The sequence below is a fragment of the Engystomops pustulosus genome, chromosome 9, assembly GCF_040894005.1.
Source record: "Engystomops pustulosus chromosome 9, aEngPut4.maternal, whole genome shotgun sequence".
In the NCBI taxonomy this organism is placed as follows: domain Eukaryota; kingdom Metazoa; phylum Chordata; class Amphibia; order Anura; family Leptodactylidae; genus Engystomops; species Engystomops pustulosus.
Window position 1 is genome coordinate 98,193,219 of NC_092419.1, and position 24,811 is coordinate 98,218,029.

The window sequence follows — 24,811 nt, forward strand, 5'->3', positions numbered from 1 at the left end:
TGCAGGGAGGAGAGAAGAAGCTGCAGTGTGCGGTGCAGGGAGGAGAAAAGAAGCTGCAGTGTGCGGTGCAGGGAGGAGAGAAGAAGCTGCAGTGTGCGGTGCAGGGAGGAGAGAAGAAGCTGCAGTGTGCGGTGCAGGGAGGAGAGAAGAAGCTGCAGTGTGCAGTGCAGGGAGGAGAGAAGAAGCTGCAGTGTGCGGTGCAGGGAGGAGAGAAGAAGCTGCAGTGCGTGGTGCAGGGAGGAGAGAAGAAGCTGGAGTGCGGTGCAGGGAGGAGAGAAGAAGCTGGAGTGCGGTGCAGGGAGGAGAGAAGAAGCTGCAGTGTGTGGTGCAGGGAGGAGAGAAGAAGCTGCAGTGTGCGGTGCAGGGAGGAGAGAAGACGCTGCAGTGTGCGGTGCAGGGAGGAGAGAAGAAGCTGCAGTGTGCGGTGCAGGGAGGAGAGAAGAAGCTGCAGTGTGCGGTGCAGGGAGGAGAGAAGAAGCTGCAGTGTGCGGTGCAGGGAGGAGAGAAGAAGCTGCAGTGTGCGGTGCAGGGAGGAGAGAAGAAGCTGCAGTGTGCGGTGCAGGGAGGAGAGAAGAAGCTGCAGTGTGCAGTGCAGGGAGGAGAGAAGAAGCTGTAGTGTGTGATGCAGGGAGGAGAGAAGAAGCTGCAGTGTGTGGTGTAGGGAGGAGAGAAGAAGCTGCAGTGTGGTGCAGGGAGGAGAGGAGAAGCTGCAGTGCGGTGCAGGGAGGAGAGGAGAAGCTGCAGTGTGGTGCAGGGAGGAGAAGAAGAGCCAGGAAAGAGAGTAGTTATTGTTATTAATTATTTTTTGTCTGTCCTGGGGGTCTCCAGTATTATTAGCTTTATGCTTTGGGGGTCTCCAGTATTATTGTCTGCTCTTCAGTATCCGTATTTGTCTGCTCTGGGGGTCTCCAGTATTATCTGATATGTGATCTCCATTACTATTATTATCTGATATGGGGTCTGCACTAGTTGCTGGGGTGGTATTTATTGCTGTACTGTGGTATTTATCGTTTCTGGGTTGGAATTTTGTGCTGTACTGTGGTTGTCAGGCTGCTGGTTAGTAGTGTGGTCCTAAAGTTGAGGAGTATGAAAAATTATGGTCCGTGGGCCAATAAATGTTACTCAGCCCTTGGCCTAAATCCTTAGATCAGGAATAGAACAGATGTTTAAAGGAAATTTCAACATTTTTAAATGTATTATATGTTTGGTGGAGTTGGTTCATTTTAGCATGAACCTTACTCAAGCACAATTGTAAGAATATTGTATGAAAAAAAAAAAAAAAAAAAATATATATATATATATATATATATATATATATATATATATATATATATATATAGCAGAGTCTGCTGGGGATTCCAGAGGAGACTTGGCACAATAAATGTTGGAGTGTTGTACAGATGAATGGAACTGAGCTGCAATACCAATCACAACCACTATATAATGCATGGCGCTGTGCTTATTAAGCAGAAAAATAGCGCAAATATGGTCTCTTCAAACTGCTGACCTGTGGGTAATATGGATGTCACGCCACCCCTGATCTAATGTTGATTATGTATCCTATGGAAAGGTCAATATTACCCGTGTGCTGGAAAATCCCTTTTAATTAAAAAAAAAAAAAAAGCTATGAAGTTTATCAAGACAATGAAAAACATGTCGGTTTGCTACATCTGTAACACAAGGAAGTTAAAGGGGCAGGGGACATTTTTTATTGTCTTTTTATTTTTGTGGTTTAATTAAAAAAAAAAAGGCTAATTCATCAATATTAATCAAAATTGGATTTAAAAAAAACATTAAAAAAACCCTTAGAATAATCTCTTGTACACACAGATTTTTTTTCCATAGGTTTACCTCCAGATTTTGACACAATAGATTTTTAGAATCTGGCTTGGCCCTTAAAGGAGTTTTCTTAGAAAAATATTTATGACCTATACAAAAGAGAGGTCCTTAATTTCAGACTGGTGGTGGGGGGCCATTCCTAGGTACCCCCACAGATCAGCTGTTCCCAGTAAATGCAACACAAAACGGACAGCATCATTCTTTGTGTAGTGGCAAAGTTATGTCACTGCAGTTTAAATGAATGGGAACTGGTCTGCAGTAACGACGTCTGACCACTACACAGAGAATGGCGCTATCCGCTCCCTGTTCCATTCTGCATGTGCCAGCTGATAAGAGCAGGTAGTTTGTGGGGTTTCCAGATGTCAGGCCCCCATTAAACTGATAGTAAGGGCTTATTATATGCATTATATGTTTAGGCTGGAAAAAGTCTTTAATTTTTAGTTCTTACAGGGTTAAACTGCGATCGTACTTCAATTAGATTTTTTAGTGCCATTGGAAAAAATTATGTTGGGACAGTATAGTGTAATTGTGGAGCTGATGGAGCACTATGACAATGGTGGGGGCACTGTGACTGCTATGGGGAAAGGGGCACTGCGATGAGGACACTAGTGTAATATGACAATAGTGGGGGGCACTGTGATGAGGACACTGTGGTGTAATTGGGGACCTGATGAAGAACTATAACAATGGTGGGGGCACTGAGACTACTATAGGGAGAGGAGCACTGTGATGAGGACACTAGTGTAATTTGGTAACTAATGGAGCACTATGACAATGGTGGGGGGCACTGTGATGGCTGTGGAGAGAGGGGCACTGTGATGAGGACACTAGTGTAATGGGGACCTGATGAAGCACTATAACAATGGTGGGGGCACTGAGACTATTATAGGGAGAGGAGCACTGTGATAAGGACACTAGTGTAATTTGGGATCTGATGGAGCACTATGACAATGGTGGGGGGCACTGTGACTGCTAAGGGGAGAGGGGCGCTGTAATGGGGCACTAGTGTAATTTGGTATCTGATGGAGCACTATGACAATGGTGGGGGGCACTGTGATGGCTGTGGAGAGAGGGGCACTGTGATGAGGACACTAGTGTAATTGGGGACCTGATGGAGCACTGTGACAATGGTGGGGGCACTGTGACTGCTAAGGGGAGAGGGGCACTGTGATGGGGGCACTAGTATAATTTGGTATCTGATGGATCACTATGACAATTGTGGGGGCACTGTGATGGCTATGGGGAGAGATGCACTGTGATGAGGACACTAGTGTAATGGGGACCTGATGAGGCACTATGACAATGGTGGGGGCCCTGTGACTACTATGGGGAGAGGAGCACTGTGATGAGGACACTAGTGTAATGGGGACCTGATGAGGCACTATGACAATGGTGGGGGGCACTGTGACTACTATAGGGGGAGGAGCACTGTGATGAGGACACGAGTCTGATGGAGCACCATGACAATGGTGGGGGCCCTGTGACTACTATGGGGAGAGGGGCACTGTGATGAGGACACTGTGGTCACAATAATGATATTAGAGTATTGATATTGTACAGAATATATATAACTTTTATACATTTGATATGTATGTAAGACATAACATGGAGTAGACATGACATTTCTAATACAATTGGACCCTAGGAAGATGTGGAGATGTTTGGGGACACTCGGAGGAGGACACAGCTGCTTTCTTCAAGGAGAGTATAGATTTCATCCAAACGCAGATCCTTTGCTTGTAGCCTATTTATCTCCAGGATTTCATCTCCCACTTCTAAGATTCCCTGTGGAAATGATGAGGTGAAGGCTCCGCTCAGCTGAACCACGTACAGCCCTGACAGGAGTTGAAGGAAAGGGGTTAGCATCAGGAATGGACAATCAGATGTCATAGACAAGGTCAGAAGGTTAGACAGTAATGGGCTGCGGGAGAGGCAGGAGATAGCGCAGGAGAATTGTAGAGATCTATGTGAGGAGGACATCCACAAACAATCCAATCTAATGGCCTGGAAAATGATAGAAAGTCTAATGCTTGGATATTGCCGGGAACCAGTACAGGTCCTCTGATGACCATCTTATTATCACAGATGTTCCAACACATTATTTCTTTGGATACGTTGGTGACTATGTTTAGACAATGCTCCTCTGCTATATATTTCCAGCAGTTCTGGCTATGTCATTGATCTGCTCCATTAGGGTCGAGCTGTGATTGAGGGTCTGAGATATGACGTCCATACACCTTCATTATCTGTTGGCCAAATGCTCCCGATTCCTCAATACCCATACTAATTATTTCTTTCCAGCAAGGTAAAGTTAGATGCTTTTTGCGTCAGATCAGACATCATAAAATGAACCCAACTATTCACTCCTCCATACTAGGAGGGATTGGAAGCCCCTTACATGTAGTCGTTGGCCAGGTCCACCTAAATCAATGACTTTTCTGTTATGTATATAAAAGCTATATGGGCACATTTACTTACCTGGTCCCTGATCCGGACGGTCCGACGAAGATGAAGTCCGGCACGATTCACCAAGATCATGCGCCCGAGATTCTCCATGTGTCGCTTCCCCGCTCAGGTCCACCGGAGTTCACCTTCTCCTTCCCGATGTATGTGAATGCATGTTTTGCAACACAATTTGAGATATTAAATCCCGCTGTTAGTCCGAATCAGTCGGGTTGTCAGGTGCCCGCCCCCCGATTTGTGTCGTGGGAAAGCCGGCGCCGATGCACCAAAATCCGAAACATGCCAACCACCCTAGTTAAATGTGCCGCAAAATGGAAAAATTTGGGAGACCCGACGGAAATGCGTTCCGCGGACCCTTAGTAAATGTGCCCCATTGTCTGGAATCCAATTTCTAAACTTGTGCTGCTGTTTTGCCCACTTTACCTCATTTTGTACAAGCACAAGCCTCTCCAAAAAGTCACTACGGAGTCCATGATTGACTTTGACCATCAATGAGATGAAGAGGAACTACTGCACCTCTACAAATGATTTATGGACTGCAGTTTATGCTCATTTCAGACATCAAAACTGGCCTCCTAAAGTTCTTGGGTGGGCATTGCCATTCTCGATAAGGAAAAGTGGCGAAGATCCCATCTTACGACCTCCAATGATGTGCCCACAACTAATAAAATATCTTGTACATCCATGAAGAACCCAGTAACGTTCTTCATGGCCTGGCCGATTCCATGTGTAAGTGATCCTTTATCTGGGAATGTCGGAGAACATCTCCTCTCTCATAAATGATGCTGAATGTGAGCTCCGTTTCTACGTTACGCTTATTTTGTTTACGCCTCATCATCTTTTCATGTTTGTCACATCAAATCTGACGGAGAAGACAGCGCGGGTTCTGTACCTGACATCAAAACTGAGACCTGGTTGTTGAAAGGCGCTGAGCTGGGCTGGAGAGGAGCGGCAAGTTCCTGCAGATCTCCTTTCATCCTGGAAGTCTTTGACGTGCAAAAAGCATTCCCAGGAGCCTTGATGAAGTGAAGCAATGCCTCAGAAAGCCAGGGATCACTGGCCACCGCACATGAAAGAGCTGTCCTAACTTGTCTCCGCATTACCTGCTTCTTAAGCTCCAGCTTATGACCCATTTTATGCTCTAAGTGTGGAGGGAGAAGTCACGGGAACGGCTCGGACACGGCTCGGGTATTGTTCAAGGGGAAAGAAAGACGTTTTGTGAAGTTGCCGCGGCAGGTCAAAGAATGAACTTCTATTAACACAACAGGATAGTTTGGAGCCTAGAGGACTACAGTACCCATGATGCTTCAGTTTTGAAGACTAGAACTTTACTGCTGTAATGATTTGTATCGGTCTGTAACGTCACTAGCCGTTGCGCATCCCTTTTCTTCTTTATCTTTTGAGTGAGGAAATGTTATCTGCTATGATCCACGACCAAATCCGTAGGGGAAATCATATATAACATGTGTATCAAAAAATAGAGATAGGACCACCTGTCACGGCAGGGATTTAGAAACGATTATTGACTACTAACACTACCTAGGGTAGCGCAAAAAATTCCCATATCCGGACAGAAACGAATGATAAAACGTCACTTTTAATGGTAATTGAAATAAAAAAAGTGGTAGTGTGTGAATAGCTACTCCACTCGAGAAACGACGTGTTAAAAATACAGGTGCCTAGGACTCTTGAATGACACTGTTAAAGGCTATAACAAGAATATAGGTAGAGGATGAGCCTGTAATCAGAAGAACAAGTGGTCACCACAATGTGAGTTAGAGTGCTGAGGGTAGCGAAGGTAGATGGTATAGTGCGTCCCTGGTGTAAAGGGTTATTGTATTTAAACCCAGTACATCGGGTTCGGTAGTGGGGGGATCAAAGTGAAACTCCCACACGCCGAACCCAACTATGTCCCTCAAATGCGTCCCTGATGCAAAGGGTTAATATATTTAAACCCAGTGCAGCGGGTTCAGTAGTAGGGGGATCAAATGTGATCCCTTCGCATACCGAACCTAGCTATGTCCCTCAGATTAGAAACTCTATGCTCACACGAAATCGATGTGCCAGGCACCTCTTTAGTTGGCTAGTCCTTGCGGATGTCCAGACAGATGGCACTGACTGGACCCTGACAAGTTCGGCCTACCTACATAGTAACTAATTAAAGTACAAGTATTGGTATGAGCCTAGTACGCCTGCTAGTTAAAAGACAAAGAATTAGCCCCCCGACATGTTTCACCGGAGCACTGGCTTCATCAGGGGTCGGGCTAATAATGAGTGTCGGCTCGATACGGCCGAGTTTATAAAGGAAAGACCCCTCCCATATCAGGATTATAATCCAATCCCCTGTACGAGATCATGGCCAGCCTCCAAATGTTGATTGGTGCGTACCGTGCACTATGAGACAGCCAGGTCCGATCAGCTGTTCCCCATTATCCGGGGGAGTTGCCGAGTCAATTCATCTCTAATGCGCATGTCAGGTGACATAGTCTGCTCGCGAGGCACACTATGTGCGCATGTCAAGAGACTTAGTGTGCGCCCGAGAGATATCCATTTGTGCGCATGTCACGAGACTTAGTGCACATCGGGTTGGTGATATCGGCGCATGCCCGGCCACTTAGTAGAAAGAGCATGATGAGAGTCCCGCTCCGTAGTAAAACGTTTGCGCATGTCAAGGGACTTGGTGTGCTCACAAGAATGTAAGTGTATGCGCATGCCCGCAGACTTAGTGCGCATTTGAGGTATGTTAATGTTTACGCGTGCCTGGCCACTCAGTAAGAGAATGAGGGTCAGGAGAGAGTCCCGATGAGAGTCCTGCATTCTTCACGAGTCATATCAAATCAAATCTGCGGTACATGGTCTCATAATCATGGTAGGTATGCCGATATATATGTCAATTACAGATATTGGTAGGTATGTTTTCACTGTGGCTATTAACGGCCATATGTAGTAAAAATAAGGTAAGTATTCAAATTAACCAATCGAAGACAATGTAGTATTTGTGTCTTTACTGTGGCTGTCACTACATTATAGTTACATGACTGAATATTAGGCTAGTTATATACCATGATGAGATGATCTCATACGGGGAGGGTGACGCAACCATAGTGGACATATCTCACAGGGGGAGGGGGATTTCTCAAAGTGAGAGCATATGAAGGTGTATATGGCCTGAAGGCCAAAATGTCTACATGAAAGAAATGGTTGTTAATGTACTAGTATGTGTGCTTTTTAGAGATAGGCTGTAAAGGTAAAGCCCTCATTAAGGCCATTGGGACTCAGAGATTTTAGGCGGTATATCCACCTAGCTTCCAATTGTAAGAGTCTTTGATCAATGTTCCCCTGTCGGGGTCCGACTTTTATTTGGTCAATGGCCCAGAAGCGGAGGGTTTCTGGTTTTCCATTATGGTAGAGTCTGACATGTCTCGAAATCGGGGTATCCTTTCCTGTTGTAATTGCACTGATGTGGCTGGATATTCTCCTGCGGAGTTGCTGGATAGTTTTACCTACATAGAGGCGCGGGCAGGTACATTGTGCCACATAAACCACAGCTGTACTTTTGCAGTTCATGAAGCGTCTGATGGTAAAAAGTTTCTTATCCACAGGGTAACGATAAAAAGGATCATGTCACGATATTGGCCGATTCTCACTGCGGATCCTGATTTGAAAGAAAAACTGACGGATAGACCGAACATCACCTACCGCAGAGGTCCTAATTTACGCAACTCTTTAGTACACAGTCATTTCACTGGGGACTCAGATCCCTTCATCAAACTAAGAGACCGGACTTCAGGTTCCTATCCCTGTGGTGCTTGCTCATTCTGTACATTTATGCCCAAAACCAAAACGTTCATTAACCCTGTGGATAAGAAACTTTTTACCATCAGACGCTTCATGAACTGCAAAAGTACAGCTGTGGTTTATGTGGCACAATGTACCTGCCCGCGCCTCTATGTAGGTAAAACTATCCAGCAACTCCGCAGGAGAATATCCAGCCACATCAGTGCAATTACAACAGGAAAGGATACCCCGATTTCGAGACATGTCAGACTCTACCATAATGGAAAACCAGAAACCCTCCGCTTCTGGGCCATTGACCAAATAAAAGTCGGACCCCGACAGGGGAACATTGATCAAAGACTCTTACAATTGGAAGCTAGGTGGATATACCGCCTAAAATCTCTGAGTCCCAATGGCCTTAATGAGGGCTTTACCTTTACAGCCTATCTCTAAAAAGCACACATACTAGTACATTAACAACCATTTCTTTCATGTAGACATTTTGGCCTTCAGGCCATATACACCTTCATATGCTCTCACTTTGAGAAATCCCCCTCCCCCTGTGAGATATGTCCACTATGGTTGCGTCACCCTCCCCGTATGAGATCATCTCATCATGGTATATAACTAGCCTAATATTCAGTCATGTAACTACAATGTAGTGACAGCCACAGTAAAGACACAAATACTACATTGTCTTCGATTGGTTAATTTGAATACTTACCTTATTTTTACTACATATGGCCGTTAATAGCCACAGTGAAAACATACCTACCAATATCTGTAATTGACATATATATCGGCATACCTACCATGATTATGAGACCATGTACCGCAGATTTGATTTGATATGACTCGTGAAGAATGCAGGACTCTCATCGGGACTCTCTCCTGACCCTCATTCTCTTACTGAGTGGCCAGGCACGCGTAAACATTAACATACCTCAAATGCGCACTAAGTCTGCGGGCATGCGCATACACTTACATTCTTGTGAGCACACCAAGTCCCTTGACATGCGCAAACGTTTTACTACGGAGCGGGACTCTCATCATGCTCTTTCTACTAAGTGGCCGGGCATGCGCCGATATCACCAACCCGATGTGCACTAAGTCTCGTGACATGCGCACAAATGGATATCTCTCGGGCGCACACTAAGTCTCTTGACATGCGCACATAGTGTGCCTCGCGAGCAGACTATGTCACCTGACATGCGCATTAGAGATGAATTGACTCGGCAACTCCCCCGGATAATGGGGAACAGCTGATCGGACCTGGCTGTCTCATAGTGCACGGTACGCACCAATCAACATTTGGAGGCTGGCCATGATCTCGTACAGGGGATTGGATTATAATCCTGATATGGGAGGGGTCTTTCCTTTATAAACTCGGCCGTATCGAGCCGACACTCATTATTAGCCCGACCCCTGATGAAGCCAGTGCTACGGTGAAACATGTCGGGGGGCTAATTCTTTGTCTTTTAACTAGCAGGCGTACTAGGCTCATACCAATACTTGTACTTTAATTAGTTACTATGTAGGTAGGCCGAACTTGTCAGGGTCCAGTCAGTGCCATCTGTCTGGACATCCGCAAGGACTAGCCAACTAAAGAGGTGCCTGGCACATCGATTTCGTGTGAGCATAGAGTTTCTAATCTGAGGGACATAGCTAGGTTCGGTATGCGAAGGGATCACATTTGATCCCCCTACTACTGAACCCGCTGCACTGGGTTTAAATATATTAACCCTTTGCATCAGGGACGCATTTGAGGGACATAGTTGGGTTCGGCGTGTGAGAGTTTCACTTTGATCCCCCCACTACCGAACCCGATGTACTGGGTTTAAATACAATAACCCTTTACACCAGGGACGCACTATACCATCTACCTTCGCTACCCTCAGCACTCTAACTCACATTGTGGTGACCACTTGTTCTTCTGATTACAGGCTCATCCTCTACCTACATTCTTGTTATAGCCTTTAACAGTGTCATTCAAGAGTCCTAGGCACCTGTATTTTTAACACGTCGTTTCTCGAGTGGAGTAGCTATTCACACACTACCACTTTTTTTATTTCAATTGCCATTAAAAGTGACGTTTTATCATTCGTTTCTGTCCGGATATGGGAATTTTTTGCGCTACCCTAGGTAGTGTTAGTAGTCAATATATAACATGTGGGTCCAAAGATCTCACAGCGGATTTGGTAGTGACCATTATAAAGGTCAAGCACAAGCACAGTACTACTACTCCTATCATGTATATATAGGTACAGCACAGTACTGCTATTCTGTATATATGGACACAGCATAACACTATTACTCCTACTTTGTGTATATGGGCAAAGCACAGTACTACTGCTCCTATCCTGTATATATGGGCACAGTATGGTACTACTACTCCTATCATTTATATATGGACACAGCACAACACTAATATTCATATCCTTTATATATGGGCAAAACACATTGCTACTACTCTTATCCTGCACATATGACTACAGAAAAGTACTACTACTCCTATTCTGTATATATGGACACAGAAAACCCCCTCCTTTGACTATCTTTTCTTATAGATAGGAAGAAGATCCTTCTTTCCATCTAACACATAGGAAGCTTGGTGCTGGTACTGTACTTGGGCAGTGACTTTGGTTCTGCTATCGGGGGACCCACTTTCTTACTTTCTTAAACATTTCCCGCCAATGTGTGACAATGACCCTGGTCATGCTGTTTCCCTACATGGCCGCTTTCCTATGGCAGTGGTTTTGATTCTGAGCACTCGGTTGCTGCCCCCTTTCCTATGGTCCTGAGTGCTTGGTTGCTGCTCCCTTTCCTGTGGTCCTGAGCTCTTGGTTGCTGGCTCCTTTCCTATGGCAGTGGTCCTGGTCCTGAGTGCTGGGCTGTTGGCTCCTTTCCTATGGCAATGGTCCTGGTCCTGGGTGCTTGGTTGCTGGCTCCTTTCCTATTGTAGTGGTCCTGAGCACTGGTTGCTGGTCCCTTTCCTATGGCAGTGGTCCTGGTCCTGGGTGCTTGGTTGCTGGCCCCTTTCCTATGGTCCTGAGCTCTTGGTTGCTGGCACCTTTCCTATGACCTAAGCACTTGGTTACTGGCCCCTTCCCTATGGTCCTGAGTCCTCAGTTGCTGCTCCCTTTCCTATGGCAGAGGTCCTTATCGCTCGGTTGCTGGTCCCTTCCCTATGGCAGTTGTCCTGGTCCTGAGAGTTCGGTTGCTGGGCCCGTTCCTATAGCAGTGGTCCTGGTCCTGAGCACTAGGTTGCTGGCTCCTTTCCTATGGCAGTTGTCCTGGTCCTGAGAGTTCGGTTGCTGGACCTGTTCCTATGGCAGTGGTCCTGGTCCTGAGCACTAGGTTGCTGGCTCCTTCCCTATAGCAGTGGTCCTGGGAGCTCAGTTGCTGGTCCCATTCCTATGGCTGTGGTCCTGGGAGCTTGGTTGCTGGCTCCTTTCCTATGGCAGTGGTCCTGGGAGCTCAGTTGCTGGTCCCATTCCTATGGCAGTGGTCCTGGGAGCTCAGTTGATGGTCCCTTTCCTATGGCAGTGGTCCTGGGAGCTCGATTGCTGGCTCCTTCCCTATAGCAGTGGTCCTGGGAGCTTAGTTGCTGGTCCCATTCCTATGACAGTGGTCCTGGGAGCTCAGTTGCTGGTCCCTTTCCTATGGCAGTGGTCCCGGGGGCTCAGATGCTGGTCCCTTTCCTATGGCAGTGGTCCTAGGCGTTCGGTTGCTGGCTCCTTTCCTATGGCAGTGCTCCTGGGTGGTTGGTTGCTGGTCCCATTTCTATTGTAGTGGTCCTGAGCGCTTGGTTGCTGGCTCCTTTCCTATGGCAGTGGTCCTGGTCCTGGGTGCTTGGTTGCTGGCTCCTTTCCTAGTGTAGTGGTCCTGAGCACTCGGTTGCTGGTCCCTTTCCTATGGCAGTGGTCCTGGTCCTGGGTGCTTGGTTGCTGATCCCTTTCCTATGGCAGTGGTCCTGGTCCTGAGCACTCGGTTGCTGGTCCCTTTCCTATGGCAGTGGTCCTGGTCCTGAGCACTGGGTTGCTGGCTCCTTTCCTATGGCAGTGATCCTGGTCCTGGGCACTGGGTTGCTGGTCCCTTTCCTATGGCAGTGGTCCTGAGCGCTGGGTTGCTAGCTCCTTTCCTATGGCAGTGGTCCTGGTCCTGAGCACTGGGTTGCTGGCTCCTTTCCTGTGGCAGAGGTCCTGAGTGCTGGGTTGCTGGCTCCTTTCCTATGGCAGTGGTCCTGGTCCTGAGCGCTGGGTTGCTGGCTCCTTTCCTGTGGCAGAGGTCCTGAGTGCTGGGTTGCTGGCTCCTTTCCTATGGCAGTGGTCCTGGTCCTGAGCGCTGGGTTGCTGGCTCCTTTTCTGTGGCAGAGGTCCTGAGCACTGGGTTGCTGGCCCCTTTCCTATGGCAGTGGTCCTGAGCGCTTGGTTGCTGGCCCCTTTCCTATGGCAGAGGTCCTGAGCGCTTGGTTGCTGGCCCCTTTCCTATGGCAGAGGTCCTGAGCGCTTGGTTGCTGGCCCCTTTCCTATGGCAGTGGTCCTGAGCGCTTGGTTGCTGGCCCCTTTCCTATGGCAGAGGTCCTGAGCGCTTGGTTGCTGGCCCTTTTCCTATGGCAGAGGTCCTGAGCGCTGGGTTGCTGGCCCCTTTCCTATGGCAGAGGTCCTGAGCGCTTGGTTGCTGGCCCCTTTCCTATGGCAGAGGTCCTGAGCGCTTGGTTGCTGGTCCCTTTCCTATGGAAGTGGTCCTGAGCGCTTGGTTGCTGGTTCCTTTCCTATGGCAGTGGTCCTGAGCGCTGGGTTGCTGGCCCCTTTCCTATGGCAGCGGTCCTGGGTGGTTGGTTGCTGGTCCCATTTCTATTGTAGTGGTCCTGAGCGCTTGGTTGCTGGCTCCTTTCCTATGGCAGTGGTCCTGGTCCTGGGTGCTTGGTTGCTGGCTCCTTTCCTAGTGTAGTGGTCCTGAGCACTCGGTTGCTGGTCCCTTTCCTATGGCAGTGGTCCTGGTCCTGGGTGCTTGGTTGCTGATCCCTTTCCTATGGCAGTGGTCCTGGTCCTGAGCACTCGGTTGCTGGTCCCTTTCCTATGGCAGTGGTCCTGGTCCTGAGCACTGGGTTGCTGGCTCCTTTCCTATGGCAGTGATCCTGGTCCTGGGCACTGGGTTGCTGGTCCCTTTCCTATGGCAGTGATCCTGGTCCTGGGCACTGGGTTGCTGGTCCCTTTCCTATGGCAGTGGTCCTGAGCGCTGGGTTGCTAGCTCCTTTCCTATGGCAGTGGTCCTGGTCCTGAGCACTGGGTTGCTGGCTCCTTTCCTGTGGCAGAGGTCCTGAGTGCTGGGTTGCTGGCTCCTTTCCTATGGCAGTGGTCCTGGTCCTGAGCGCTGGGTTGCTGGCTCCTTTCCTGTGGCAGAGGTCCTGAGTGCTGGGTTGCTGGCTCCTTTCCTATGGCAGTGGTCCTGGTCCTGAGCGCTGGGTTGCTGGCTCCTTTCCTGTGGCAGAGGTCCTGAGCACTGGGTTGCTGGCCCCTTTCCTATGGCAGTGGTCCTGAGCGCTTGGTTGCTGGCCCCTTTCCTATGGCAGAGGTCCTGAGCGCTTGGTTGCTGGCCCCTTTCCTATGGCAGAGGTCCTGAGCGCTGGGTTGCTGGCCCCTTTCCTATGGCAGCGGTCCTGGGAGCTGGGTTGCTGGTTCCTTTCCTATGGCAGAGGTCCTGAGCGCTTGGTTGCTGGCCCCTTTCCTATGGCAGTGGTCCTGAGCGCTGGGTTGCTGGCTCCTTTCCTATGGCAGAGGTCCTGGGCGCTGGGTTGCTGGTTCCTTTCCTATGGCAGAGGTCCTGAGCGCTGGGTTGCTGGCCCCTTTCCTATGGCAGCGGTCCTGGGCGCTGGGTTGCTGGTTCCTTTCCTATGGCAGAGGTCCTGAGCGCTTGGTTGCTGGCTCCTTTCCTATGGCAGTGGTCCTGGTCCTGAGCACTGGGTTGCTGGCCCCTTTCCTATGGCAGAGGTCCTGAGCGCTGGGTTGCTGGTCCCTTTCCTATGGAAGTGGTCCTGAGCGCTTGGTTGCTGGCTCCTTTCCTGTGGCAGAGGTCCTGAGCGCTGGGTTTCTGGCCCCTTTCCTATGGCAGTGGTCCTGAGCGCTGGGTTGCTGGTCCCTTTCCTATGGAAGTGGTCCTGAGCGCTTGGTTGCTGGCTCCTTTCCTATGGCAGAGGTCCTGAGCGCTGGGTTGCTGGTCCCTTTCCTATGGAAGTGGTCCTGAGCGCTTGGTTGCTGGCTCCTTTCCTGTGGCAGAGGTCCTGAGCGCTGGGTTTCTGGCCCCTTTCCTATGGCAGTGGTCCTGAGCGCTGGGTTGCTGGTTCCTTTCCTATGGCAGTGGTCCTGAGCGCTGGGTTGCTGGCTCCTTTCCTATGGCAGTGGTCCTGAGCGCTGGGTTGCTGGTTCCTTTCCTATGGCAGTGGTCCTGAGCGCTGGGTTGCTGGCTCCTTTCCTGTGGCAGAGGTCCTGAGCGCTGGGTTGCTGGTTCCTTTCCTATGGCATTGGTCCTGGTCCTGAGCGCTGGGTTGCTGGCTCCTTTCCTATGGCAGTGGTCCTGAGCGCTGGGTTGCTGGCTCCTTTCCTGTGGCAGAGGTCCTGAGCGCTGGGTTGCTGGCTCCTTTCCTATGGCAGTGGTCCTGAGCGCTGGGTTGCTGGTTCCTTTCCTATGGCAGTGGTCCTGAGCGCTGGGTTGCTGGCTCCTTTCCTGTGGCAGAGGTCCTGAGCGCTGGGTTGCTGGCTCCTTTCCTATGGCAGTGGTCCTGAGCGCTGGGTTGCTGGCTCCTTTCCTATGGCAGTGGTCCTGAGCGCTGGGTTGCTGGTTCCTTTCCTATGGCAGAGGTCCTGAGCGCTGGGTTGCTGGCTCCTTTCCTATGGCAGTGGTCCTGAGCGCTGGGTTGCTGGTTCCTTTCCTATGGCAGTGGTCCTGGTCCTGAGCGCTGGGTTGCTGGCTCCTTTCCTATGGCAGTGGTCCTGAGCGCTGGGTTGCTGGCTCCTTTCCTGTGGCAGAGGTCCTGAGCGCTGGGTTGCTGGCCCCTTTTCTATGGCAGTGGTCCTGAGCGCTGGGTTGCTGGTTCCTTTCCTATGGCAGTGGTCCTGAGCGCTGGGTTGCTGGTTCCTTTCCTATGGCAGAGGTCCTGAGCGCTGGGTTGCTGGTCCCTTTCCTATGGCAGAGGTCCTGAGCGCTGGGTTGCTGGTTCCTTTCCTATGGCAGAGGTCCTGAGCGCTGGGTTGCTGGTTCCTTTCCTATGGCAGAGGTCCTGAGCGCTTGGTTGCTGGTTCCTTTCCTATGGCAGTGGTCCTGAGCGCTGGGTTGCTGGTTCCTTTCCTATGGCAGTGGTCCTGAGCGCTGGGTTGCTGGTTCCTTTCCTATGGCAGAGGTCCTGAGCGCTGGGTTGCTGGTCCCTTTCCTATGGCAGAGGTCCTGAGCGCTGGGTTGCTGGTTCCTTTCCTATGGCAGAGGTCCTGAGCGCTGGGTTGCTGGTTCCTTTCCTATGGCAGAGGTCCTGAGCGCTTGGTTGCTGGTTCCTTTCCTATGGCAGAGGTCCTGAGCGCTTGGTTGCTGGTTCCTTTCCTATGGCAGAGGTCCTGAGCGCTTGGTTGCTGGTTCCTTTCCTATGGCAGTGGTCCTGAGCGCTGGGTTGCTGGTTCCTTTCCTATGGCAGTGGTCCTTAGTGCTGGGTTGCTGGTTCCTTTCCTATGGCAGTGGTCCTGAGTGCTGGGTTGCTGGTTCCTTTCCTATGGCAGTGGTCCTGGTCCTGAGCGCTGGGTTGTTGGCCTTGTTTGCCCCCAGCAGTAGTTATTTATTGCTATGTCGATTAAACTGTATATATTTTTGTCATTAATGTAGTAAAATGAATGGTGTGGTATAAATAGTCCTGTAATAAATCATGACTGATAAGGTTGTGGGGAATACTTATCTCTCCATTATTGGAGTAACCTTTCCCGATGTATTACCGTCCCCCGCTATCTGCCTCCTGCCAGTGATGCAGCTAATTAATATGAATTGCTCGTTACAATGTTATTACAGCTTTTTATTATTAGTCATTTGCTTTGGTTTTATTATAAATGTTCTCATCCGAGTAGGGACTTTTGTTGCAGGAATATTCCACAATATAAGACGCATTTAGTGATGTAAGGAACGGGACAGTGCTGGATTTGGGGACCTGTCCCTGACGATGGGAGGTACAAGCGCTTCTCAAAAAATACAGAATATCACAAAAAAGTTTTTTTTCTTTTTCAGTAATTCAATTCAAAAAGTGAAAGTCATTACAGAGGGAATTTTTAACATGTTAATGCTAATGATTAAGGCTACGCGACGCTAATTTTCGGCACGGAAATGGGCTCACCATGATCACCATGTTGGACCATGCACCACATTTATCATGCAGAGTCTGATGGAAGTGTGCGGCTGATGGTGCTGCAGAGGTGTAATGGCATGGAGGGATCAGCTGATGGTGCTGCAGAGGTGTAATGGCATGGAGGGATCAGCTGATGGTGCTGCAGAGGTGTGATGGCATGGAGGGATCAGCTGATGGTGCTGCAGAGGTGTGATGGCATGGAGGGATCAGCTGATGGCGCTGCAGAGGTGTGATGGCATAGAGGGATCAGCTGATGGCGCTGCAGAGGTGTTATGGCATGGAGGTGATCAGTTTATGGCAATGCAGAGGTGTTTTTTTGGCATGGAGGGATCAGCTGATGGCGCTGTAGAGGTGTGATGGCATGGAGGGAACAGCTGATGGCGCTGCAGTGGAGTTATGGCATGGATGGATCAGCTGATCGCACTGCAGAGGTGTTATGGCATGGAGGGATCATCTGATGGCGCTGCAGAGATGAAATGGCATGGAGGGGTCAGCTGATGGTGTTGCAGAGGTGTTATGGCATGGAGGGATCAGTTGATGGCGCTGCAGAGGTGTTATGGAAGCCTGGGCTGTGTGATAGCAGCCTTCAGATCGTCCGCCTTGTTGGATTTGGTGTCTCTCATCTTTCTATATAGATTCTTTATGGGGTTAAGGGCAAAGCTAGCCCAGTGATACTGTGGTTATTACACCAGGCATTGGTACTTTTGGCAGTGTGGGCAGGTGCCAAGTCCTGTTGAAAAAAGAAAATTTCGTCTCCACAAAGCTTTTTGGCAGAGGGAAACATGAAGAGCTGTAACAATTCCTGGTAGAATCTGCACTAACAAAGGGGTTCTACACCAGAATATGACATGGACCCCAAACCATCACTGATTGGGGACACTTCACACAAGACCTCACAAAGCTTCTGGTGTTGTCTATTGGTCAGGAGTGGATTTTGTAGCCCTTGTCCTGGATACTTCTGTGTGTTGTGGCTCTTGAAGCATTGACTCCAGCGGCCTCCACTCAAAATTTTTAAATGGCCTTTCCTTAACAATGCTTTTCCTTCCATTCAGCTTCCTATATGATACAGCAAAGCTTTCTTAGCAATGAGCTTTTGTGTCTTATCCTCCTTGTGGAGTGTGTTAGTGCCTGCCAAGTCAGCAGTCTTCCCCGTGATTGTGTCACCTACTGAACCAGACTAAGGGACCTTTTAAAATGCTTAGGACACCTTTGCCGGTGTTTTGGGTTAATTACTCTAATTTTCTGAGATAATGGGGCTCATTTACTAAGGGCCCTGCGGACCACAGCTTTCATGTGACACAAATTGGGGGGTGGGCCGTTGGACGATCCAACCGATTCGGACAAACCGCGGGATTTAACTTAAAAATTGTGTTTTTAACTCTGTCGGACCTGATCGGGGAAGCGACACATGCAGGATATCGGGCGCACAATCTTCATAAATCGCGGCAGAGTTCATCCTCGTCGGACAGTCCGGATCAGGGATTGCACAGGGAACAGGTAAGTAAACGAGTTTCACTTTTTAAATTGTATTACATAAAAAAAATTCTAATAAATTCTAATTTGATATTATAATTTATTGACAAGCACTTGTATGTCCCCCGTGCAGCGCAGGTGTCTGTGTAGTGGTCAGACCTGGTTACTGCACATCTGCTTTCATTCATCTGAATCAACTCTAAGCTGCAGTGAATTAGTTCTGCCACTACACAGAGAATGGAGCTGTCTGCTCACCTATTACATACATTGCAGGGGGGCGGGGTTCTATAGCCTCTTGTGGATTATTGGTCACTTGTGTGCATTCACTTCTTACTGGACTAATAATAGGACATACTGCTATGCAACCCCAAGGAACAAAGGACAGGGCAGGGGACCCCACTGTTAGACCCTACATTATTAATTTTTAGGGGTCAAAATCTATTAGTACATTTGTTCTTGATGAGACACGTATGGTGCAGGTCCTGCATGATGCGTATAGATGGAGGTATATCAGGCTCAGTAGAGGTGAGGCTTCATTTCCAAGGACTGCGCTCATCTGCATTCCAATTCCAGGCCGGCTCCGGCAGACGAGCAGTGATCATAGTGCATGGAGGAGACGTACAGCATCCATTCCCCAGGAAGCCTCCTGAAAGCCTGCTGGCAGCTGGCCAGCCATTAGATATGGAAATGCACTTCTTCCCGGAAAGTGGCTCTGCATTTTGTCTTGCTCTCCATGAGAAGCGGCTCTGAATGCAGAACCGGGGTGCAGCGTTACAGAGGAACCCCGGCTCCATTACACTGAGGATAGAGGGGTGATTATAAGACTGGTGCTTAGTATGAGACTGGCCCAACAGAGCATCAGAGCATCTTCTGATGGAGCCTGGCATCAACCCAATAATGTACTCTGGAGACTATGGCCAGAATAATCTACAAAGCTACAAAGGTCTACTTACTAGAGGATGATGGATGATGGGCCCCCAGAAAAATTTTATCTGGTGGATCCAAGGATTCCAGTCCAAAACTGGACCATCCGGCCCCAGGGCCTAGGAATATGAATCTATGCCCAATCTTTTGTTAGAAGGGTGTCCCTGCTGCTGCAACCTTCATCTTTAATCTGTGGTTTTCCCTACAGCGCCTCCACAGGGGAAAGGAAACATTGCACATACCAAAGTGCACATAATTAAGAATAAAGTGAAAGGAGGGCTGGGATCCTCCGGAGCAAGAGGGGCAGTATAGTTTGCAGTGATACAAGGCCCTTTCATGAGATTATGATACAGAAGTCAAATTGTGCTACTTCTTACATCCATTTACACTATATGTATCGTGGAATATATTTATAATGGACCCGCTGCACTGGATCTATCGTGCAGGGGTCCAAGGGAGTCTATGGAGAATTGAATTCCGTGTGATTTAGGGATTTTGATGTTTTGCTTGAAATTAAAAAACAAGATGGATAACTAGGGCTCTCATAGCGGAACAAATAGTGATAGAAAGGTTCCTAGGCAGCTGAAGCTAAAGTAAAATCAAGATTAATGGGGATCCCATGAGACCTGGGGTGTGGGATGGCAACTCTATGACATGATGAAAGCTCCATGGGGAAAGTGCTGCCTTCTTCTCTTTGGCTCCTATCATTCTCTCTCCCTTTCTCCGAATCTGCTTTGAAATCTTTGCTGAATTCCGTCTTGCTAGCAACAAGGCAGACAGAAGCTCAGTGATGTTCTATGGAGAGGGGAGGGGGACTGGGGAGGAGTGAGTCTAGGAAGTGATTCAAGAATGAGGAGTAGTAGCATCCTTTATAGATCCTCCCTCCTGTTCAGACGGATCAGGTTCTGAATTGTATACAATAACCTAAGCGTGTGAACACACTCTTAATGTGACGCTGTGTTTTTCTAAATCCTAAGCCGATAAATGTTTACTCCATGGTGCAGTCACTGGCGCTCAGCGTCTCCGTGACTCACTTCATGACTCATAGATGGCGGCTCTACGCTGATGTCACCGCTCCTAGGAGAAGTACAGATATACAAACCTACAAAAACATCCCAGACAATGTGCAATTAATTTCTACCTTTCTAATCAATTTTTCATTTTTAGACTCAAAATTCTCAGATGATTAATCTCATAATTGACAGAATCTTTAAAGGGGTCGGAGCTTTATTTTTTCTATCCTCAGGATAGGTGATTAATATTAGATCTCGAGGTCCAGCACCCCCATCGCTGCAGTGATTGGACAAGCTCTTCATTCCTTACCAAGCACAGCGCCATACATTGTAAAGTGGCTGTCCTTGGTATTGTAGCTCAGGGTTTGGCCGGAATTGTAATGTGTATAGACCCCCTTGTCCGCTCCTCCATGACAGTATCCTAAATATCCTGATCCCCATCCCTGTCCGTTCCTACATAGTCACTACGCTCCAGTGAAAGCTTGGCCGGGCGTCTTCACATGATCGAGCCCCCTGCCGGTTCTAGCTCTCGGCATTTGGAATATATTAACATTCCAGGGTATTTTTGGAAGCAGACGTATTTTAAGTCAAGTTGGAAGCGTCATATTTGGACCACAGAACGATGGGCCCCCCGATATGAGCGGTGTCTCGGGGAGCAGGACCTACGTAGGAATGCATGGACTCCGCTCACTCCCGTGGAGACTCTTTCAGGATTGTGCAGACGTGTACAAAACATCTGACGGGATGGAAGCTTCTACTGACAAGAAGTTCACTTTTGATTTTTCATATAGTAGATGCAGAGAGTTTATGCTCCACCCACATGTCCATTCCAACTGGATCCCCACCCTCCTGGTTTTGGAGTTAACTCCATATAAAAGTGGAAAAATCTCATTGCACCTCTAATTTCCTGACCAACCTCATGCTGTGCTGAACCAGAAGAAGAAATACGGCAGCCAGTAGATGTGTAATCGCACCTTTGTGTGTGCTGTTAGTAGCAGCAGGACTGTGCTATATGGATTTATATTGCAGGATTGTAGACTCGTCAGGTGTAAAGTGGATGTAACACTGCTGTTCTCTGTGCTCTCTCCCCTGATCCGCTTCACAGGACATTTCATCCATCTGCTCTAATTGACTGCTGGAGTATTTATCACAAGCTTTTATTCAGAGCAAAGGGGAGGGGCTCTTCAATGCAGAGAGCTAAGAGCCCAGCAGTGTGAGGAAACATAACTCTAGTAACATTGCTGGTTAGTGAATATTCGATGTTTCACTCATCTGTAATGCACATCCTTCACATTTACTGAACAAACAACCATTGGGTTTTCTTACAGACGTAACAAATCAAAGAGATTTTCCCACTAAGAGACACAAGTTAGGGGATCAGTGTCTAATCACTGAGGTTCTGAGTGCTGGGGGCCCCAGAGATACAGAAACTGGCATCTAAAAGTGGCATTGGTGCTTGTATACATGTTACACTGACGCTTAAACTACTGCTAATTCATGGGGCACCTATGCCATAGAAGATAGCGGTACCAAACCCAGGATTCATATGGAGCACTCACTTTTAGGTGCACAGGTCCTTGGTGGTCTCAGTGGTTGGAAACCAGCAATCAGACACTTATCCTATGGATAATGTAATGGCTGGACTATAGCTAATATTGTACTGCTATACATTACACCATATAATGGTACCAGTATTATGCAGACTCCAATGTTGGAGGCCCCCTGTACCCTCTCCTTGATACATGTCATATACCCACTGTATACAGCATCAGACTATTTTGAGTGCACTCATTGGGCTTTGTATGATACGTACCTAATAGAAATAACATATTTATAGCTTCTTACATGCAAAATATTAATATTATCTTCTCCTTAAGAAACTCAAAAAGTCTCCCAAATATCTGATAATATAACCCGATACGGAAATCAGAGCAAGTTCCATGTACAGGTCCCACAAGCCCAAAAACTAGTATCGAGAAAGACGTGTCCTGACCAAAGAGATTCACCTAGAGAAATAGGAAATACAACAGCGCCACCAAGTGCTCTGCTCAGGTACTGCAGCTGTGTTGTCTGCATCCCAATACCTCTATATCTGATGTGTGAGCCGAATGAAAAGTCATACCATTTGGAAATTCATAGGAGTGTGAACAATTGGGGGTGAGGGCTAGTATGTGTGCGGATGGCTACTACGACCCACTTTGTTTTCTAATGAGGTTTCTCTGAGCTTTCCTAGCAGTGAACCAATGTATAACGATATGAAGTGGTAACTATAAGGTACTGTAATTAGAGATGAGCGAGCACTAAAATGCTCGGGTACTCGTTATTCGAGACGAACTTTTCCCGATGCTCGAGTGCTCGTCTCGAATAACGAACCCCATTGAAGTCAATGGGAGACTCGAGCATTTTTCAAGGGGACCAAGGCTCTGCACAGGGAAGCTTGGCCAAACACCTGGGAACCTCAGAAAAGGATGGAAACACCACGGAAATGGACAGGAAACAGCAGGGGCAGCATGCATGGATGCCTCTGAGGCTGCCTAATCGCACCATTATGCCAAAATTATGGGCAACAGCATGGCCATGACAGAGTGACAGAATGAAGCTAGATAGCATCTAAAACATCCAATAATTGACCCTGACACTATAGGGGACAGCATGCAGAGGCAGCGGCAGCAGGCTAGAGAGTGGCATGGCGACATACCCTAATTGGACTCAGGCTTCAAACCAATGGGTGTCAGAGAGGAACCAAAGGAGGTGAGCAAGAAGCGCTCAAATAATATCGGTACATGATAAAAGTTTGCCAGTATATTTTGTGGATTACACAGCAGGGTGGCGACAAAGTTAACATGGAAGCCATGAAAACAACCCAAAATTCTGCCTGACACACCTCGTTTGATAAGGGGACGATGTATGGAGGCAGCTATATGGACGACTTTTGGAGGTAGCAATGGAGACAACGGGGGTCATTTACTAAGGGCCCGATTCGCGTTTTCCCGACGTGTTACCCGAATATTTCCGATTTGCGCCGATTGTACCTGAATTGCCCCGGGATTGTGTCGCACGCGATCGGATTGTGGCGCATCGGGGCCGGCATGCGCGCGACAGAAATCGGGGGGCGTGGCCGAACGAAAACCCGACGTATTCGGAAAAACCGCCGCATTTAAAAACCGAAAAAGTGTCGCTTGGGGACCGCTTACCTTCACCTGGTCCGAGGTGGTGCATTCCGGCGCGTGGAGATGATTTTCAGCGCAGCAGCGCCACCTGGTGGACGGCGGAGGAACTGCCTTCATGAATCCCGGCCGGACCCGAATCCAGAGCAGAGAACGCGCCGCTGGATCGCGAATGGGCCGGGTAAGTAAATTTGCCCCAACGTGTGGAGGCTGCTATGGAGACAATTTAATTTGGATAGTGCCTGTATGTGGCAGTCCAAAAAAGTTTTCAAACCAGAGGAGCAGGTAGGTGGCCCTCCAGAAAAATGAAATAGATTGAGTGCCTGTATGTGGCAGTCCAAAAAAGTTTTCAAACCAGAGGAGCAGGTAGGTGGCCCTCCAGAAAAATTGAATAGATTGAGTGCCTGTATGTGGCACTCCCAAAAATTGTTTAAAACAGAGGACCGGGTAGGTGGCCCTCCAGAAAAATTAAATGCATAAAGTACTATAGCTAGAGCCAGTGGGCCCTGTCAAAAAATAGCCAGTTTCCTCTGCTTTAGTGTACAAAGAGGAGGAGAAGGAGGAAAATGAGGAGGAGTGCATAAATTATTCAGATTGAGCTTCCTTCACCTGGTGGAGATTGGAAATTATGAGAAATCCAGGCTTTATTCATCTTAATAAGCGTCAGCCTGTCAGCGCTGTCAGTCGACAGGCGTGTATGCTTATCGGTGATGATGCCACCAGCTGCACTGAAAACCTGCTCGGACAAGACGCTAGCGGCAGGGCAGGCAAGAACCTCCAAGGCGTACAGTGCCAGTTCGTGCCACATGTCCAGCTTTGAAACCCAGTAGTTGTAGGGAGCTGTGTGATCATTTAGGACGATGGTATGGTCACCTACGTACTCCCTCACCATCTATCTGTAAAGATCAGCCCTACTCTGCCGAGACTGGGGACAGGTGACAGTGTCTTGCTGGGGTGACATAAAACTGGCAAAGGCCTTGTAAAGCGTACCCTTGCCAGTGCTGGACAAGCTGCCTGCTCGCCTACTCTCCCTCGCTACTTGTCCCGCAGAACTACGCACTCTGCCGCTAGCGCTGTCAGAAGGGAAATACTGTTTCAGCTTGTGCACCAGGGCCTGCTGGTATTCATGCATTCTCACACTCCTTTCCTCTCCAGGGATGAGAGTGGAAAGATTTTGCTTGTACCGTGGGTCCAGGAGAGTGAACACCCAGTAATCGGTGCTGGAATAAATTCTTTGAACGCGAGGGTCACGGGATAGGCAGCCTAGCATGAAATCTGCCATATGCGCCAGAGTACCAACGCGTAAGAATTCACTCCCCTCACTGGCCTGACTGTCCATTTCCTCCTCCTCCAACTCCTCTTCTTCTGCCCATACACGCTGAACAGAGAAGGACTGAACAATGGTCCCCTCTTCTGTCTCGCCAACATTCTCCTCCTCATCCTCCTCCACCTCCTCCGATATGTGCTGAGAAACAGACCTAAGGGTGCTTTGGCTATCAACAAGGGAATCTTCTTCCCCCGTCTCTTGTGACGAGCGCAAAGCTTCCGACTTCATGCTGACCAGAGAGTTTTTCAACAGGCCAAGCAGCGGGATGGTGAGGCTGATGATGGCGGCATCGCCACTGACCATCTGTGTTGACTCCTCAAAGTTACTCAGCACCTGACAGATATCAGACATCCACGTCCACTCCTCATTGTAGACTTGAGGAAGCTGACTGACCTGACTACCAGTTCTGGTGGAAGTTGACATCTGGCAGTCTACAATCGCTCTGCGC

At 48.6% G+C, this 24,811-nt stretch overlaps 1 protein-coding gene across 2 annotated transcripts in view; it reads right to left on the bottom strand.

Moving 5' to 3' along the window:
* Positions 1–1,777: 1,777 nt before the first annotated feature.
* LOC140077342 (uncharacterized) overlaps positions 1,778–24,811 on the bottom strand; it is a 38,997-nt gene continuing 15,963 nt past the window's right edge. Inside the window, exon 11 of one of the 2 annotated variants that reach the window (XM_072124415.1) lies at positions 1,778–3,674. In XM_072124415.1, the coding sequence (XP_071980516.1) occupies positions 3,481–3,674 (194 nt within the window). In that variant the 3' untranslated portion in view covers positions 1,778–3,480. The remainder of the gene's footprint in view (positions 3,675–24,811) is intronic. The other variant, XM_072124414.1, reaches the window with a different exon arrangement.